The 17567-nt window shown below is 42.2% G+C and overlaps 3 protein-coding genes across 4 annotated transcripts in view; 2 read left to right on the top strand and 1 right to left on the bottom strand.

Moving 5' to 3' along the window:
• The window catches only part of akip1 (A kinase (PRKA) interacting protein 1), a 150787-nt gene that overhangs the window by 84365 nt on the left and 48855 nt on the right, over nucleotides 1–17567 (top strand). The window lies entirely within an intron of this gene.
• On the top strand, nucleotides 8180–11805 carry psma1 (proteasome 20S subunit alpha 1). Its single transcript, XM_079345472.1, has 10 exons — nucleotides 8180–8289; nucleotides 9130–9174; nucleotides 9256–9357; nucleotides 9682–9785; nucleotides 9870–9958; nucleotides 10079–10149; nucleotides 10269–10398; nucleotides 10634–10713; nucleotides 10962–11066; nucleotides 11457–11805. Exons 1-10 carry the CDS (start codon nucleotides 8287–8289, stop codon nucleotides 11532–11534), a joined length of 807 nt encoding a protein of 268 aa, XP_079201598.1. The 5' UTR covers nucleotides 8180–8286; the 3' UTR covers nucleotides 11535–11805.
• On the bottom strand, nucleotides 12156–17552 carry ric3b (RIC3 acetylcholine receptor chaperone b). Its single transcript, XM_079345471.1, has 6 exons — nucleotides 17195–17552; nucleotides 16405–16628; nucleotides 16075–16153; nucleotides 14902–14995; nucleotides 13945–14075; nucleotides 12156–13691 (listed from the first exon to the last, which is right to left on the bottom strand). The coding sequence occupies exons 1-6, from the start codon at nucleotides 17304–17306 to the stop codon at nucleotides 13258–13260; spliced, it is 1074 nt and encodes a 357-aa protein (XP_079201597.1). The 5' UTR covers nucleotides 17307–17552; the 3' UTR covers nucleotides 12156–13257.

The following is a 17567-nucleotide window of genomic DNA, read 5'->3' as shown; positions in this document are numbered from 1 at the left end:
ACAAGTTTACTGTGTGTCTCACCAAAAGAGCCCTCATCATCCCCTCGAAGAGCCTGTTCCCCTTATCCGAGGAAAATATCTCAAATTGTCAACCATCAAATCCCTGACCCATGAACCTCTTCTTTCCCTTGTTATGTCGCCCTCGTTGACGTAATTGAGTCCACCAGTTAACGGTTAGGCTGACATGGCAATGAAATTAATACGGTGTGTTCAGTCATGGCATTTTTTCTAACCCTTCACGACCAGAAATGTTTCCAATCAGTCAAACGCAGTTAAAAGCGCCCTTCACTCACAGGAGCCATTATGGTGACATGATGGATCCTGAAGCACAAGAGGCCATTAAGGGGGTTTAATGAAGAGATTAGCCAGAGCAGCCAGGTGTCTCCAGAACAACACTCCATCACACGCCCACCTCAACGCTAAAGTGTCTTTCGGCAAATCACAGCTTCTCTCTTTTCTCACTTTTTTTTTTATTCTTTTTTTTTTTAACGAAGGCCTGTCATGTTTCTCGCTGTCTACCCCATACGTGATTTACAGAAATGTGACACTTAAGGAAAGGATGCCTTCAAGACATCCAAACATGCCTTCATTTGATTGCTGAAAAAAAAAATTCAAGAGTCAAATAGCATAAATATCAAATTGAGCTGACCTTTTGCGGTGAGCCAGAACTCCTCGGTGTAAAGACTGTTTGCTTGACTCATCTTCTCCTGCAGTATCGATTGGCAGGCTTTCCTGTCCTCGTTTTCTTTCGTACTTGCTGCACGATAATCAACAATTCATTTCATAATTTCAGGAACCCCCCCTCCCATGACCCTTATGACATGAACATCTAAGTCTAACAATAAACCCTGAACCTACGAGTTAAGGATGGTTGAAAAAGAGAATTTTAAAAGCAGAAGAATTTTAAGAATGATGCTGGTTTAGGTTTAATTTTTGCTTTAGTTAAAAAAAAAGAGGGGACTGTGCTTAAAACTGCTTGTACAATTGAAAGGTGATAAATGATTACCTCTGTACGTTTTGTTTGTGAAACCTCTGTAGGCGGCTCCCTAGTGGCCTGTGGAAAAAAAACTCAATTCAATCAATACAATGCCTGCGGTATCATTAAACGAGAAGAGAATCAATGATGAAAATCTGGAGGGATACTGGGCCATTATTCAATGTAGAACAACATTTTTAATAAGCCATTAGACGGCAGCTAATGTTTACATCCTTTCTCACGTTGTCATTCATTCAGTCATAATTCCTTGCTAGCAGCTATGTTTGCTCGTAACTGATTAAAAGATAACGTTAGATGCTTATTGAGGTGAGATGATCGAAACATGGTGGCCAACACCCCTACAAATCTTCTTTTTTTGCAGATTTGTTTTTGGGCTTTTTGTGCCTTTAATGTAGACGTCCTCTGAAAACTGAAATTAACAACACCAAAATAAGAGCTAAGGACAGTGAGTAGAGTCAGAAATCATGAAAAGAGTGCGGGGAATGATGTGAGGGGAAGGAGCCACAGCTGCAGTCTGCGCACACATAACCACTACGCTACCGCCGCCCCACAACTCACAACTGTTCGACCTAAACAAGTTGAAATGATTGCAATTTGTAGGATTTGGTATGTTGATAAAATGACCATCTTGCACACAGGAGTTTGACATTGAACTGTAAAGTAAAAAAATCGACTTTTTGACCCACTGAAAACAGCACCGCGAGCCACTTTAGCTTCCTGACCCACCAGTTGAGGATCACCGTTTTAGAGAGCTTAAAATACTGAGGTTGATTTATTTGAAGCAAAGTCAGGGGAGTAACTTCCTGGAGCCTCATCGACAAACCCCCCCCCCCCCCCAAAAAAAAAAAAAAAAAAACTTTATTCTGAAGGTAATAACCACACAGACATTTGAGGTCATTGGGTCACGTTCTAACTGAACTGCGTCCAATCAGGATTCTTTTTGTTTTTTAAATGTTTGTAAATCATCTATTTTTCTTAACCAACTGCAAGGAAACCGTTTTGTGTGTGACGTCAGCATGAAGCTCAGTGAACTGAACTTCACCAGAGAGGAAGTCATCACACACAGCACACTGAGCTTATGGTGTCAAACACAACGTGAAAAGCGTGACTCATAATGATCTTCCAGCTCTGACTGATCATCGTGTGTCAGCACCAAATAAAACGTGACGGTACGACTAACTTACATCACTTTTGACCTTTTGGGATGATTTGCTGCCGCTCTTCTTTTTCTGGTGTTCAACATGGATTTGTGGGTATCAAACAGAGCTGTGCGGTGTAACGTGACAGGTTACGATGATCCAAACTCCAAAAGCACTCACATTACAGTTTGAATCCAAACTGCAGAGCTATATGAGCTAAATCAATCAGTTCTATAACGTTCGCTGGAGAGACGCCTTAATGATTGGATGTGTCTGCTCTGGAGGCTTGGCTTCCTCAGATCTTCCTGCATTGAAAGTGACAAATGAATCACTGCTTCAAAGCATTTGTTTTCAAATGAGGTCTGGTTAAATTATCATCACAAGTCCAGCTTCTTTTCTTCATCTTCCTGCTGTCCAGATTGATTTAGACAAACCATGACATGACTTGATCCAAATGGTGAGTGAAGCAGCTCCTCTCAGGGAGGGATGATATTATCGTTGTTTGTGTTTAGCTTTTCTTTATGCTGCTTTACAGCGATCGACATTTCAAACGATTTCAAAGTCACAGACGAGTGAAAATCATTTGATTTGTTGGAATCGGAGCCACACTCCTGTGATCTCGTCGTTTGGTGTCAGGTGCTCATAGAACTTCATCCAAGATGTTTACATGAGAGCTGTCTTTTTGTCTTCTTGGCATTACGATAAAACCAACACGTTTATTAAGAAACACAGATCGGTTTAGTCTTGTCTTTTTGCATGACGTGATTTTTGTTAATAACCATCAGGAACGGTCTCACCTGCACCAAACAGGAAGCTGCAAACGACAACAGCAGGCTTTGGAAACCTGTCGGTCACCGCCGTCTGCGCCGCCATGCTGAAAATGCTGTTTCAACCCAACAACTGGCAACGAGGAAGCCTCATTACAAACACCTACACCAAGGTCCACGCGCCTCTTGTGCCTAATTATGAAAAACTCTCATCATTCATTAAATCAAAACGGATGAGTTTTAAAAAATGAACCTCTTGTACAGTGTCTGCCCTTAAAGCTACGAGCTCATCAGGCAAATTATGTTTTCTGAACATGTCTGTAAACATCTTCATGTCTGCTCTAAAAAATGGCTTTTTTTTAGGGTTGTGAATTTGACTTCTGCAGCCGGCCTCAGGTAGACACCGGATTAAATTCTTCATTTTAGCACTTCCACTTTTTTTTTTTTTCAACACCAGAGGTTGCTACTCGAATAAAAATCCCAAGGTTCATTTTTGGTGATAGATTCAACATGTGTCGAGATATCTAACCATAATTAGAGACGTTGGACTGACTGAAAGGGGGACCAATGAAGCCATTAGCTGGTCACAGTTGGAGCTGACCGTAGCTTTAAATCAAGTCTGCAAGGACAATGGTTGAACATCATTTTATCCAAGTTTCTTTAATGTCATGATGAACAGTAAAGATGTATACCACGCCTGATCGGAGCAGTCTGCTGTAATAACAAAGAAAAGTTTGAAGATATAAAACCTCTGAGCACCCAGAGAAAGGGAAAGGGAAAGGTAGCTGTAGCTAATGATGCAGAAATGATTGTTCATATCTAACCTTTGGTTTGTGTTTTATATGTGCATTAGGAGCACGTTTCCTTTGTTGAACTGCATTGCGTCTTACTGTGCTTTACAGATCGTTCATCAATTATTTTTGTAGAAAAATGTTGAATGAGTGATTTGTGATTCAAACTTTTAACGTGTAACTTTCTTTGTCACCGCTGACGAGGCTGTGAAGTCTTAATCAGAAAGCTGAAGTCAGACGTAATCAGAACATAACAGTGATCGATTCTGCTTCTTTAGCTCTGGTGTGGCTGCATTTCCTGGCATTAAAACAATGAAAATGATGGATTGGAAAAATCGTCACTGCTGTTAATATAATGACTGAAATCTACTTCCTATACAGGACTGCATTTCCTTCTTATAGTGGAGAGTATTAATCACCTTTCACAGCAACCTGATTACTGTTGGCCGGCATTTGAATGAGTCAAAAGAAAGTTTAAGGCTTCCTCTTCCTTTCTGTTGTATGAACATTAGATAAGATATATATTCAATGGACTGTATTCATAATGGAAGCCACCATGACTTCCCCTTTTGGTTTTCTCCAGTGCCTATCTGAAGCGTTCAGCTTTTTGGTCGTCCCCATATTGGTTTTTCTTGAGCTATTTGGAGAACGAGGTGGAGGTAAGTGAGACTGAGGCTGGACACTTGATAACCGTGACATTTCCTCCAACGTGAAGTTGTATTTGTATTGCTGGTTGACTTAAATTGCTTATTTATTACATTGGACAAATGGCAGCAGATGAACAACAACCAGCCTCGTCATCATCATCTACAGTATGTTATCTGTGAGGTAAAAAGCCAACATCTATATCCCGACTTCTTTGCACTGTACGCTACAAATAAACCAATACTAATCTCAATTTCAAAAATATATCAATCAAATATCAATAAAGTCTTCCACATATAGTCGTAAAAACAGAAAAATGAGCTGAAGATCTTTTAAATGTTGCTTTAATGTTTGGATTTCTATGTTGGGGCCTACTTACTCAGTATTGGAGTCAGCCTCTAGTGGCCATTAAAGGATCTGCAGTTTTCAGCTCGTCTGTATTGGCTTCTTTTTTCAGGCTGGAAAGTTACTTCTTGATATTTGTTGCTACTTTAAAAACCAGTCAGTTGGGTCTAATATGTTTTAGTTTAGTTTATAAGTTCATATATTGAGCGACGTGACTTTCTGTCAATCTGCTGGTTATATTATACCCCAAACTGCTCTGTTATCTTTATAAGAAAAAAAGCCTCTAAAATGCGGCGTATACTCTTTCGTCAACAACAGGACAGTGACGGCAGCGAGAAGAAAGATTCTCTGCACCTCTCCTCTCACACGCACGCCGCCCTGGCCTCTTGCCGTATAGGAATTGTTAACGTCAGTGATGACATATGGTATTTGGACTCATAAAAACCCAAAGAGGGGAGGGGTTGAGATGGCTTTCCCTCCGCTTCGTTTGCCGTGCGGCTGCAGACCCCTGACCCGTCTTGTTATAGGACTCCTGCCAGCTTAATGCAACCTTGGCTGAGCCGCCACCTTTCCCGCCCATTAGTTCAGTCATTTTCCAGGCTTAAACATATAAGTGGCCTATTTTAAGCAACAAGGGGACGGGGAGTTGTGGAGCATTTACACACACAGGTTGCAACATAAATTCTATTTTGAATAAATACATGCCCATGTGTACACTGCTGATATGGATTTCATTAAGAAGTGGTTTTCGGTGGACCAGAGAAAAGAAAAATGAATCTGTGCTGTTGTTGTCTTAACATGAAAAAATACATTTTAAACATAAAGAATTACATCGTAATTGGATTAAAGCATTTGTTCTTTCCCCATGTGGCTAAACAAACTTAAAAGCATGAATGGGAGAAATGTGGGCACTCAAACTCCCATCTACTCCCTGAAACACCTCCCTCTCCTCTGCCACCACGTGCGAGCGCAGACCCCCCTGTGTGGCTTGGACCCATCGCACAGTGACTCAGGCTGCTCTCCATTTGAAAAATTAAACTCGGGCCTGTTTGGCAGCGTTAAATGAGGCCCCCAAGAAAAAAAGAAAAAAAAAACCTGCTGAGCTCAGCACAGCTCCTACAATCTCAATCACAAAGGAGGAGGTTGGCGCGCTGATGTAATGGCCGCCGCCGTGCTGCCGCTGCCTTGGCAGAGGAGGAGAGCTCGTCAGCACAGCCTTGCTAATTCATCTCCCCCCCCCCCCCTCCTCCTCCTGGATCAAGGGTACATCAGATATCATTAACAGAGACAAAAAAGGCAAAGTTTAAAAGCAGACACGAAGCTGGACGTAAGAGAGGGGGAGGCCAACCGAGAGCGTTTCTTTCACTGCAAAGAAACGGCATGAAAAGTGACAAAATCCCTCAATGATTAAAAAATGCTTCTGTATTCTAGTTTGAAAACCAGAGAGGAAACAACCAGCGTGCATGTATGTTATATTAAGAATGAAAGGGCTAAAAGTCACATGGGAGGCCTCCTTTTTATTACAGGCTCACTGGTAAAACTGCCACTCACCTGTCAGCATGTATTCACCTGTAGAGCTCTTTTACAACCCTGTGAATAACCCCCGCATTACATCAATAAAACAACCCACAATGAAGGAGGTCATTTCAGATATTAACTGAAACATCATCAGTTTCCCTAAAAATTCAGCTGAGATGAAAAAATTCCATTTTCAATTTGACATATTTCATTAATCTCCCAAGAGAAATTCTGGTTTACACACACACACCTGCAGAGACACACACCTGCAGAGACAGGACCTGCAGAGACAGGACCTGCAGACATGGCAGGAGCTGTGGACAGGCGTTCATGGAGATCAGACCAACTTCCACACTTTGGTCCCCGGGACTTGAACCAGAAACCCTCTGGTTCCCCAAGTTCCCCAAGTCCGAGACTGAGTTACTGCCACTCAAAAAAGAGCTTCATTAAAATTGATGAGAAAATACCTAAAGGTAAAGACGAGTTTTTTTAATGGAAAAATCCTGTCTTTTAAAAGACTTGACTATCATCTCATCGGTGAGTAAGTAAACAAAGTGAATAAACATGGTTCTGTACAAAAGGTCTTATTATAGAGTACAGTCCAATCTCATATAGGGAGAAATAAAATGTTGTAATGTCTGGACAATTATAATGACCATAATTTACGAACAATAATTTACATAACACCCAATGGAAAATTACTCCAATCTCTTTGTCTTTATTATAACTGAATCAAATGTTTCTTGGCTTTTGACACTTCTGTTGCAGGATTGTGCATATATGTAACTATATAATATATCTAACTGAATGGTTCATTTAAGTAACTTGGTGTTCTTTGAACTCAAAGACAATGTGTTTTTCTCCCGTGTCTTTGGCTCAGAACATTTTTCTGTTTTTTTGCACAGCTGACCTCAGTGCATTGAATGTTCATAGAGGAGAGGCAGATTGTTCGTCCAGTTAAAGGTCATGTGTTGCCTCTCCAGTTCAAGCTTTGACAAAAGCTCAGTGGATGAGAAGTATTGACTGAAGTGCTCTGTGACTCAGAAATAACATATGTGAATTATTAAAATGGCAGCAGACTGCACATGAGCCCTTCTGCCTTCAATGTGCTTATAGCTCATTTCTTTATCTTTCATTTGTTCTGTAAATTAATAATTTTACATTTACATTTACTACCCAGTAGTAAAAGCTTTACATTTAAAGAGGAGGAGCACATCAGTTGCACATTTTTACTTGATCAGCATTTTTATTTGTAAATCTTCATTATCTTAAGGTGAATTCTACACAATCAATACTTTTATACATGAAAACACAATTACATGCAAGTAGTGTTAACTTGTTCATCTCTATTCTGGGACTTTTTACGTGCGTTTCTTTTTGTCCCCAAATGACGCATCCTGGGTCTTCTTCTAAGTTATTGCTGCCGCCTAGTGGTGATGAGGAAACACTGCACCTGTGTGGTAAGTACAGAATCAGGATCCGCTTTATTGGTCAGGAGTGTTTAATACACAGAGAATTTAACTTCGGTAGACTGTGCTCTCTCTGTACAATGGAAACATTAAATATTAACAATTAACTAAAAATATAAACAGGTAATTAAAGACTAATGTAGAAGACTAACACTGGACCAAGAGTTAAGGAGAAATACTTCAACTGAAAAAATATTACTTTTAAAAAAGGAATTGTTTTCACGACCAAAGATGTAAACAATTCACAATTCGCAACTGTTTAAGAAAAGATTATTCTAAAACATTACAAACTGTAAAATATTAAAATCCGAGCAGTTTACAAAAATTGTACGGAAAAAAACAACAACAAAAAAACAGGAATAATGAAAAATAGAAAAATGTTGTCACTTGTCTTTTCTAACTAACATTTCATATTTTTTTTATAGGGATTTCCCTTCATATAATAACATTATATCAATGAAGGCCTTTATAGGCAGGCATGACTACTTTTTTTTTAAAACAATCGATTATTTATAATCTGGGCTCTACTGGCGTTCCCTGACGAGACCCATCCAGGGAAAATAAATCGAGTGACGATCACAGCACAGGCGGAGAAGGCGAGACAGAGAAGCAGAGATGGTAAGTTTGAATTAAATCTGAAATAAGGTGATCAGTTGAGATTTATAGATATATTTGCACAGTGGGAAAGAATAGTACGACGTGTTTATGTCTGAATAAATCCACAGAGCGGTGCTGATTCACTCACACGAAGCTAACGTTAGCTAGCTAGTGAGTAAGCAAAACAGCTTGAGTCGATGCTAACGCTAGCAGCACGGAAGCCGGCTTAGTGACACTACATGAAAAGAAATGTTTAATTGAACATATTTATCAGAAGAAACACATTTAAGTTGTTATAATTACCCTGTTTTCTAATTGTTATCGTTAAACTAAATCTGCTGGTTAGCATGCTAACTTGTAGCCGCTATTAGGCGTTAGCATCAAACTGTATTGTCACGTCTTTTACTTTCGTTTTACCCTCCATCTCGCTGTCGTCCTTTTTTCCCCTAAACACGAACCACTCTGTTTGATAAATACACGTGCAGTCACTGTTCACTGTGCTGTGATGATTGAGCCTCTTTATCCAGCTGATCTGAAGTTAGCAGGTCTCCAAATGCAACGTAACACCGGTGTCACGGTGAATTTGGTGCCTCGTACTCGGGCTGTCAGACTTTTCTCTGGTTATTGGCTGGGAAACAATGCGGGGCTTGTTTATTATTTAGTAGTGGCAGTAATTTAAAACCTGGTTCAGGACTAGTCCAGGCTGCAGAGTTAAGAGAAATGATCTGTACCTGAAAGTTGCTGCCGACGATGCAAGACAACTATGTGAGAAGCTCGGGTGTTTGTGTTTCTACTTTTAAGATAACATTTTTAAAGGAGTTCACACTGAAGTAATGGCTTTTGTTTTTGTTTTGTTTTTAGTTCCGTAACCAGTACGACAACGACGTGACAGTATGGAGCCCACAGGTGAACCATTAGTCTATCTATCTATAATGTTGTAAAGTCCATTGTTAATATGTAAAGTTATAACCTGTTTGGTTTCTTCAGGGTCGAATTCATCAGATCGAGTACGCCATGGAGGCGGTGAAGCAAGGCTCTGCGACTGTAGGACTCAAATCCAAAACTCACGCAGTTCTGGTTGCACTAAAGGTAGAGTCACACAGTTACAAGCTCCGCTCCTCAAATCCTTCTGATCTCATCGTTCACATGTTCTCTTCACAGCAAATGTGAATAATTCAGTGTCTTCTCTGATGTGTCGACTTTTCTGTTAATCCTGAATACACTGTTGCGTGTTCAAACATTTTAAACATCTGCTTAGACTTCTGTGCCAACATCATGATACGACTCGTTTTTGTTCTTCTAAAGCCTGGGAGAAATGTGTGACACCTGAAATGTTTCTAAAATGAGTGAACTCAGTGATCAGATTATTTGAGTGTCAGAACATGCATGACCGTTCTGGTGTTTTCTCTGCAGAGGGCTCAGTCTGAACTGGCTGCCCACCAGAAGAAGATCCTTCACGTGGACAACCATGTCGGCATTTCCATCGCTGGACTGACGGCTGATGCCAGACTGCTGTGGTGAGTCGGAGCTGCTGGGAGTAAAGTTTCTTCTTCTGTGTTGAATCGATGTTGATTTTTCACGGTGAATTCTCTCTCTCGCAGTAACTTCATGCGTCAGGAGTGCTTGGACTCGCGATTCGTGTTCGACAGGCCCCTCCCTGCGTCACGCCTCGTCTCTCTTATTGGCAGCAGTATCCTCTAAACTACTGTTGATACATGTTTGTGTGCGATGTCGATATCTTGCCTGTTTTCTCCTCAAGAAAAACAAAGTGGCCCTATGAAGTAAAACTGATCCTTAACTGAACCTTCAGAAACCCAAATCCCGACACAGCGGTATGGAAGGAGACCATACGGCGTCGGCCTGCTCATTGCTGGTTATGATGTTAGTTTATTCTCCTAAATGTCTTGTAGTCCTTTTTATTTTTTATTTTTATATACTTTACTCTCGAATAAAGGTTTTAGTAAAGTGGAATTTAAAAGTTGAGCCTCCTCTTCCTCCAGGACATGGGACCTCATATCTTCCAGACCTGCCCTTCAGCCAACTACTTTGACTGTAAAGCCATGTCCATCGGAGCGCGCTCCCAGTCTGCTCGCACCTACCTGGAGAGATGCATGGACAAGTTTTCTGACTGTAAGATGATGTTTCTTTACGCTGCTTTATGTTCAAGTGTAGTTCGGAGAAACTTTACATTTAGAGCTTCATTAATGAACATTTGAGCGTGAGTGTTTTTCATCTTTCATCGGACGCGTTCTATTCGCTTTTTTTCATGATTTTCACTGAATGTGTAAAATGATTTGTTAAAACAGTCACAGCATCATGGCGTCTGTGTGTTTTGCTGATTTCACGAGCTTTGTTCTGTTGTCAGGTAATCTGAACGACCTCGTCCAGCACGGCCTCCGCGCACTCAGAGAGACGCTCCCCGCCGAGCAGGACCTGACCACCAAGGTAACCCAGCTCCCTGATAGGATACTCAGCAGGGTTCAAGAGAGCCATGGTTTAGTCTTCAGTCAGACACGCAGCTGTCCGAGCTTAGACCCCTCCATCAAGACTCAATTAGAGTTAAAACCTCAACAGAGCCAATGGAGACAGACGTGATTCACGATCGGTGCTTTAAAACAGGTTTTATTTTAGGGACCTGTTCTTCCAGATGTTTTCATACTCGGCCTTTACGCCTCCACGCTTCTCTCCTTCAGAACGTGTCTATCGGCATCGTGGGGAAGGACATGGAGTTCACCATTTACGACGACGACGATGTCGCCCCGTTCCTGGAGGGACTGGAGGAGAGGCCACAGAGAAAGGTACGAGCGCTGACTCACACCTCAGCTTCTGTTTGAAACGTTTCTATAGAATCGTTGTTAGTGCTGCACAGTCCACTGAATGTTTGGATAGACTTTTCTTTAAGCGTCACATCTTAGATGGACCTTTTTTTAAAAAAAAAAAAATTAAATGTGGGTAATAACTGACTTCATGCTTCATTTTTAACATCCCCCCCCTTCATATAAATATCACTAGACTGAGGGCAGCGGCAGCAAACATTAGCAGATCGTTGGTGCCTGTGTTGAACTTGTGAGTTGAAAATAAAGTGCTGCTGTAACGTGTGGGACACCAAACATCGAGAGATGTGATCTCCTCCACACGGTTCCTCTTGTGTTCAGCTCTTGATGTTTGTTTGTCTCCGTCTGTCTCAGGTTGCCCAGCCGGCTGCAGACGAACCAGCCGCCGCCCCCGCAGTCGCAGGTGCACCCGACGAGCCAATGGAGCACTGAGGCGGCTTCCTGTCCGTTTACCTCCTGTTTATCAGAGCAGGGAGGAAGAGGAGGAGGAGGAGGGGGGGGCGGGCACAAACCCCAGACCAACCTGACACACTTAATGCGTCTCACCACAGGAGCTGTTAGAGGGGAGCGTTGTTGTGTTGATGTGCCACTTGCTAAACTGTTCATCTGCTAGATTCTCCGCGAACATCAGCCAACGTGATGTTACCTTTGTATGAGTAAAGTGTACCATGATACAAGAAATAAACTCTTTTTTTGAATTGTGTTGCTGCTCGTTGTCACTCCGCTGCCGACTTCTCAACGTCCAGAACAAACGGGTAGAAAGGTGAAACCACGCTCGACATACAGTCCAGTTCAGAACTCTACTGCAGGTCTATGAGGCAGAGACCTTCATCACACAACATGTAGAGATAGATAGATAGATAGATACTTTATTGATCCCGAGGGAAATTCAAGGTAGATATGAATAAGAACTTTTATAAACGCCATAAGAAATACCTAAAGCCATGACCTCATGCTGCCATGGCAACAGAGATGGTATTAAACCATCTGCAGCCCTCGACCCCTGAACAGGTGATGTCGGTCCGGGTTCAGGCAGGAAATCAAGATTCAGTCTGAGAGTATAAGAGTTTTTTTATTTTAAGTGTTTCAAGTAAAATAAAAAATAAAAACATTTTATTCTTCATTACAGCATTTGAATTCATTGATGTGCATCCCCAGAGCAGGAAATAAAGTGTACAGAAGTGGCAAGATTAAAAAGACAGCAGGTGTGTTAAGACTTGAAGTAAAAGATAGAAAAACACACGGAGGACGATGAACACGGACCGGCTCAAGTCTCCTTCTGTTCAAAACCTGAATGTGACAGAAACTCATGATCAGTGAATATTCTGACGGCGGTGCTGAGACTTAAAGTGGACGTGATCAAAGTCAATCAGAATCACCTGAATGTGTCTCCATGAGTGAACATTTAATTTTTTCTTTGAACGTCGAAGAAGCTCACAGTGACTCACGTCACGGATAACGTCAAAATAAACAACCCACCATAACAGAACAGATCAGTTCCATCCGTTGAAACGTCGTCCTGGAAGACTGAAATTGAACTTAACATTGATAAAAATGGACTTTGCATATATGTTAGGTCGACAGATATTCAGAGGAAGAAACGCGGACGTGCAAAATTAATTATAGTTACATAAGTTATCCATAAATCTGAATCATTCAGGGAGCAGAGCTTTTGATTGACAGGTGGACGTGTTTGTTTGGAGGCTAAACGTCTCTTCAGAAACCAGCAGCTGACGTCATTCAGAAAGCTTCTCTCTCTCTCTCTCTCTCTCTCTCTCATTCACCTCAAACACGTGATCGGCCTCGACTACCACTCCACGCCACAGACGCCCGGCGACAACCATCGGACTGTGTCGTCCACACAACCACCGCCGTCATCTTTCACGTCAGAGGCGAGGAAGTGCGGACGACAGGAAAACTGGAGAGATCCTTCCTGCATCTTTTCCCCTCGTCTCATTTTTCTTTTCAAACATCAAAAGTAAAGCTGCTCCGTGTAAAGCGCCTCGAGATGACGCTTGTTATGAATTAGCGCTTTACAATTAATGATTGTTTGTTCTAAATAAAAACTAACAAGGCTGGGAAGAATAAATACAAATAAAACTAGCTGTCCTCTCAAAAGGCGGGCCCCGGGAGTTTATAAGCAGCCATGTTGGAGTCAGAGTGAGGCCTTCTTCGCTCTCCTCCTCCTGTTCCTCCGTCTGACGGCGCCGCAGGACGTCTCCGTGTCCCTCGACTTGCTCAGGTCCTCCATCTTCTCCCGCTCCGTCACACTCGTCACCTCCAGGGAGATCTCCAGCTCCTGCAGGACTCCGGCGAGGTCCTCCTCCGCCACGCCCAGATCGATCCGAGCCCCGCCCTCCGTGCGTTCGTGCACATCCAGACTTTCACTAGGACGACTCTCTGGAAGCGCTTCGTCCTCCTCCTGCTTCACCACATCCTGTTCTTTCACAGCGTCTTCGTTCTCCGGCTCGGCTCCCTCGGCTCGAGCGCCGCTCTCCGTCTGCGGGCCGTGGTGCTGCGGAGCGTGCTGACAGCAGCAGTCGGAGTGATCCCAGTACTGCTGCGGCTCCTCGCTGTAATCTGTGGAGCCTGCAGAGAAACGTCAGGTGTCATTTATAAATACAGTGTTGGATTCTCTAGAGTTCAGCGTGAACATTTCACCGTCTATCTTTAAGTTGTGGAGGATAGTGTGTGGGCGAAGAGGAAGAAAAATCACTTTCAACATTTTTCTGACATTTTACAGAATCCCCAAAAAAAACACACAAGGGGAGGAGATTTAATCAGGTGGATGTGTTTAGGAACAGGTGTGTGACGGCAGCTTAAAGAAAAGCCCTTCATGAACCTTCCCAGTCGTCCTGATTCTTCTTCTGTGGTGCCACTTCTTCCACCAGCTTTCCCTCGTGCATCGCCCGAGTGATCTCCGTCAGCTGCTGCAGGAGAGTCTCCTCCTGATCCGCCATGACACCCTTCACCCTGAAACACACACACACACACACACACACACACACACACACACACACACACACTGGATGTTTACTGACATGAATTGAGTGTCTCGTTGTTTCCCTTCAATTATTTCCATGAAAAGATTCACTCATGTAACTCTGCGTTACTCTTTGTGCTGCAGCGTGGGAGTAAAAAAAAAGGCCTGCTGAAGGTTTCTACTCATAAAGACTGTGACCTGGAACCGAAAGGTGACTCCTGCTGGAGCCTTTTGTCTCACGGCTCCTAAAATTCAAAAAAGCTGCTGTGGTTGAAAATGTGACAGGAAGTCTCAAAGAAAACCCAAAGACACTGATTCAAGGTTTTTTTAAGTGTCAAAGGGAAAACAGCAGGATGAAAAAGCTGTTGCGGGGGGAACAAAAACAATGTGACACACTCGAGAAACATGAGGCAGGAAGTGCAAAGGATGTGTCTCTTGTTTTTATTTAGCTAACTTTGTCTTTCTTTCCTCAACAAATCAGATTCTAATCTGCAGGTGTTTTTGTTTTGTTTTTTCTTCCCCTCTGAGGGTTACGCAGCCAACGAGCTCTGTGTATATTGGTTGCATTATATTGTTTCTGATCATAATTTATGTTAACGAAGCCTCATTTTGTATTCTAGTTTGACGTTGGATTTATGACGGAGTTAAAGTGGATTAAAGGTGGAGAAAGGAAGAATAAATCCATCAGCCTGTTTCCTGATGTTTGCATTGGAAGTGATTATCACACGTCTGTAATTTAATCAGCACACAATTAAACGAATTAGCTGACTCCAGAGAGGGACACACACACACACACACACACACACACACACACACCTGTCAGGGCTGTGCTGGACGTTGGACACGATATTCTCCATCACCATCTCGGTTTCCCGAAGTCTGTCCTGCAGCTGAGCCAGCTCAAAGTCCGCTGGAGGCAAGAGAGAAGCAAAGAAAAGAGAGCAGAGAGAAACTTTAGGCAGCAGGCTGACGAGCTCAGACGATGACCAACTGTTGTTTCCACGAGCATCTTTCTGTGTGATGCATCTATTTTATTTGTCATTACGTTAATGCAGCATAGAGATGAATGTTCATGTCAGGAGTAGATTTCTGAGAGTGCAGATGTGACACACACTTTATTCCTTTCACGGGAAATGGGTGCAAAGACACGACTTTCTGCACAGTGGAAGAACTTTCCACTAATGGGATTGACTTTTTTTTTTCTATCACTAAGTGATTGTGGGTTTTGTAATACAACAACAAAGCTCTTCTTCTTGTTCATCGCTCCACTCGTCCACTTTCACTTCCTCCATGTTCTTTGAATTTCCCTCGGGATCAATAAAGTATCTATCTATCTATCTATCTATCTATCTTTTCCACAAATGTTAATAGTGTAAGAATCTCCACGATAAATAAACCGTTTGTGTTGTTGAGTATTCTCCTACAATAAAGGTCACGTATATTTGGACGATGCTTTTGAACAACAACAAAAAAAATCAAGAAAATAAATGTAGATCTAAAAACTCAAGAAATAAGACTAAGAGAATAAGAGAAAGAAGTACTTCCACTGTGTCCGCTCTTTCTCAGCTCCGGCAGTCTGCAGCACAAACACAAGGCTTCTATTTTTGATTTAGATCGAGCAGGACGAGAAGTTAAAACATCTTCAGAATAAAACATCCTGTTTTGAAAGTGACCTCAGGTGTGTTTCTTGTTGTGTTCATGAGGGTTTTGATACGGTTTAATACCGCTTACATCACATCATCCCGCCCTGTCGTGGGTGAATCTGCATCTGGTGACTCGAGCTGCAGCCCGCGGGGCTCGACGGACGAAGGAGCACATGCTCGTGTATCTGCTAGAAGTTCTGGCTTAAATGTCTTTGAAAATTAAGAGATTAAAAACACTAAACAGCACATCAGAAGGCGTGTTGTTTAAAAGACCAAATAAACCAATAAGTGTCTCAAGTTGTAAAACGCTAAGAGAAGAGTCATCTCCACGTTGTGCGATACTCACTGATCTTTCTCTTCGTGTTCTCTGAGCGCACTGAAGGAAATCTGCTCTCACAGGGTTTGTTGTTCCCCTTCGATGTGATCTGACAAAGACAACAGAGTTTGAAACAATCACAGCAAATCCTCTGCAAAGTTTTTCAAATATACTCAGAGTGCTTTCAAACCACATGACACACCGACTCCTCACATGCGTGTGCTCAAACAAGAACACTGTTTCATACTTTAATTTGATCATGTTTCTCCCTCTCTCCCTCCACACTGGCTTCATGTTTCAACCCCAGGTGGTTAATAGTTTATGGATCAGAATCTGCCTGTTTGATTTCTTGCATTTCACCTTGAACAGGATGTAAAGGATGTAGAGTAAGATCCCGAAGCCGTACACAGGGATGATCTGTCCCGCCAGGTTGGATTTGCCCCCGGTTCCTGCCCCCGTTCCTGCTCCCTTGGTCCTGGCGATGGCCTCGGTGTTATGAGCTCTGGAGAAACCAGAGCCTGCCGCCTTTTGTCCTCGACCGTCAGGAGGCAGCTGGCGGTACATGGGAGGGAGGTGACCTGAACCTGAGGTGACAGGAGAGAAGAGGACAGGACATTATTTATTTATTTGCGCAGGGAAAATATATTGATATATATTACACAAATAACACACAAGAAAATATTCAGTGCAGAGAGAGGCAGAACACTTCAAAAGCTAATTTGAAGCCTCCACCTAAATTATATCAGCAAAAAAAAACATACATAAGATGCTGAAAACTTTGTGTACACAAATGTGTAAAAATAAAAATAGAAAAACCACATACAGTAAAAAGAAGAAAAATAATTTTTCTCTGCTCTTTAATTTCCCCTTAATCTTTAAACTGTCTCCAAAAAAGCCTCAGAAAATTATTATTATACAAATTAAATAGTCTTCAAATGTATGTCTGGCGCCCTCTAGAGGAAGGAGAATGTAACTGCAGATATAAGATACACCGGTGATGTTAAAAATTCAAACTGTGGCTTCTTGTAACCAACAAAATACACACAAAAAAAAAATCCTTAAAATCTTTTTAAGAAGATTCCTCCTTCATCTGAGAGGAGGAGGTGAAACAGATAAAAAAAAAAAAAAAGAAGAATAAATGTTGACGCACCCTCAGCAGCATCCTTCCTTCCTCGGGATAACAGCATCTTGGGAAGCAGCAGAGCCACGCACAGCACGAGACACGTCGCGAGGGTCACCTTCTGAAATGTTGACATCGCCATAGCAACGGGGGAGCTGTTCGTCTTCCCTGTGGTGTAAAATCCTTTTTTTTTTTGTCTTGTTTTATTTTTTTTTCTAGAGGAGACGGACCCTAAGCAGGTTGACGTCGGTCCTCATACATCGGTTGAACTTCCTTATTGACTGGAGGACCGGAAGTGCACCAGAGCTGCAACTCGCGTGTTTCACCACCAGGGGGCGACAAAGGAGCGTTTTAAAGTTTGCATGACAAAGAGGATTGACTTTACAGATCCTCCTGCAGAGAC

This window comes from Symphodus melops (assembly GCF_947650265.1).
Source record: "Symphodus melops genome assembly, chromosome: 6".
Taxonomy (NCBI): domain Eukaryota; kingdom Metazoa; phylum Chordata; class Actinopteri; order Labriformes; family Labridae; genus Symphodus; species Symphodus melops.
The sequence above is the reverse complement of the archived record's forward strand: the minus strand, read 5'-3'. Positions and strand labels throughout refer to the sequence as shown.